A 1,428-nucleotide genomic window follows, 5' to 3' on the forward strand; every position below is an offset into this window, starting at 1 on the left:
GCCCTGCCTGGCATTATGTACCTGTACCTTGCAGTAAAAAAGAGCTTCATATAAATACAAAAGAATGAAACCTTATCTGAACATCAATCACTACAACTACACCATTGTCAGGGCTTCCCTGTCTGGTGTCATATGTCCTGTTTTGACCGAGATCCACAAATCCTCATTTTTGGGACTCTTCTTCTTCTTTTTGTCTGATTTTGCTGTGTTTGAGCTGGGGCTGTTTCCACAGCAACCAGTGGAGTTGGCCCGGCGACAGCAGCAGCAGTGGCAGCACACCACCAGAGAAGTGAAGAGCACCACCATAGGCAGGGCTAGCAGCACCACCAGGCAGACTGTGTTGTAGATCCCCTGGTGATGCTTGGTGGTGGCCACCTTCCATAAGTCACTGAAAAAATCTAAGATGTCTTCCTTCATGGTTCACTGACAGTGTCTTAGCAACTCCTTTTGAGGGTAATCTATTGAAGAAGCGAACCAAAATAGCGAACAAGGATAGATGACTGAACTAGTCAGCCAAGGGTGTTGCTGTTACCAGGAGGGGATTGTTCCTATGTTTATTTGACCCTGATCTAGTGCTGGGGAACTCTTGATGGTGAAGATGTTGCTGATATAGAAGCATATGCCAAGGCAAGGGAGGATAGAAAGAGACTAGAAAAATCATTGACACGGGGAGAATCTCTTTATCCTCACCTCCTTCCTTAAGTGCCTTGTTTGGGGGTTTAAAGACCAAAGCATTGTTTATGAAAGTTTGAAGACCAAAGATAAATTGTTTTCCTTTGAAATCCTTTAGTTGCTGTAATGATTCCGACCTTTCCTTGCCGCGATGGGAAGGTCTATGGAGTCTGTCTCTCAGAGTAGTGTGTTTGTGTCCCTCTTTTGGGATTTTGGGATTCCACCTCAGGTCCTCTGGAGTCTCCTGTCTATTTTAACTCCTCTGGCTCTGAGAGAAGTGATGGAATGAGGAGATTTTCTGCGGAGAGAAATAGAGAGAAGAAGGTGAGCAGAATGAACTCCAGTCCCCCTGGTGCCTCTTCGCTCTCTCCCCCCTCTTCCCTCTTCTGCTCAAGTATCTTATTCAGCTTTACTCTCATTAAAGTTGGAGGAGAAAGTAATGGCTCTGGCTGCCTGATTGCACCATAGAGGGAAATTCACTCGGTACGGACTCATTTAAATGTACCGGGCTAATGGAGCTCTGAGGGGATTGGCAATGATGGACAGAACCTAACTTTGATGGTTTGACTTTAACATTAACTTATTGTAGCCTTCCACTGCACCTTGGATGAATGGTAACCTTTATGGCTAGCCAGAAGGTCAAAGGGAAGCTGTCTCTAGTTTATAGGTTTATGGTGACTGGGATTATGGAAATTCAAATAAAAGATGTTGGCCAGGTTTTTTCTCTGTCCTCTATTGCCTGCTCCACATTCTAAG

General features: G+C 45.0%; 1 protein-coding gene across 1 annotated transcript; it reads right to left on the minus strand.

Moving 5' to 3' along the window:
- Positions 1-2: 2 nt before the first annotated feature.
- On the minus strand, positions 3-506 carry LOC311150789 (uncharacterized protein). Its single transcript, XM_084188318.1, has one exon. It carries the CDS (start codon positions 415-417, stop codon positions 97-99), a length of 321 nt encoding a protein of 106 aa, XP_084044444.1. The 5' UTR covers positions 418-506; the 3' UTR covers positions 3-96.
- Positions 507-1,428: the final 922 nt, after the last annotated feature.

This window comes from Coregonus lavaretus, assembly GCF_964263955.1.
Source record: "Coregonus lavaretus genome assembly, chromosome: 23".
NCBI lineage: Eukaryota > Metazoa > Chordata > Actinopteri > Salmoniformes > Salmonidae > Coregonus > Coregonus lavaretus.

What these genes read in the sequence shown, in the direction of transcription:
- LOC311150789 (XM_084188318.1), bottom strand. Translation starts at nt 417, where the DNA reads ATGAAGGAAGACATCTTAGATTTTTTCAGTGACTTATGGAAGGTGGCC.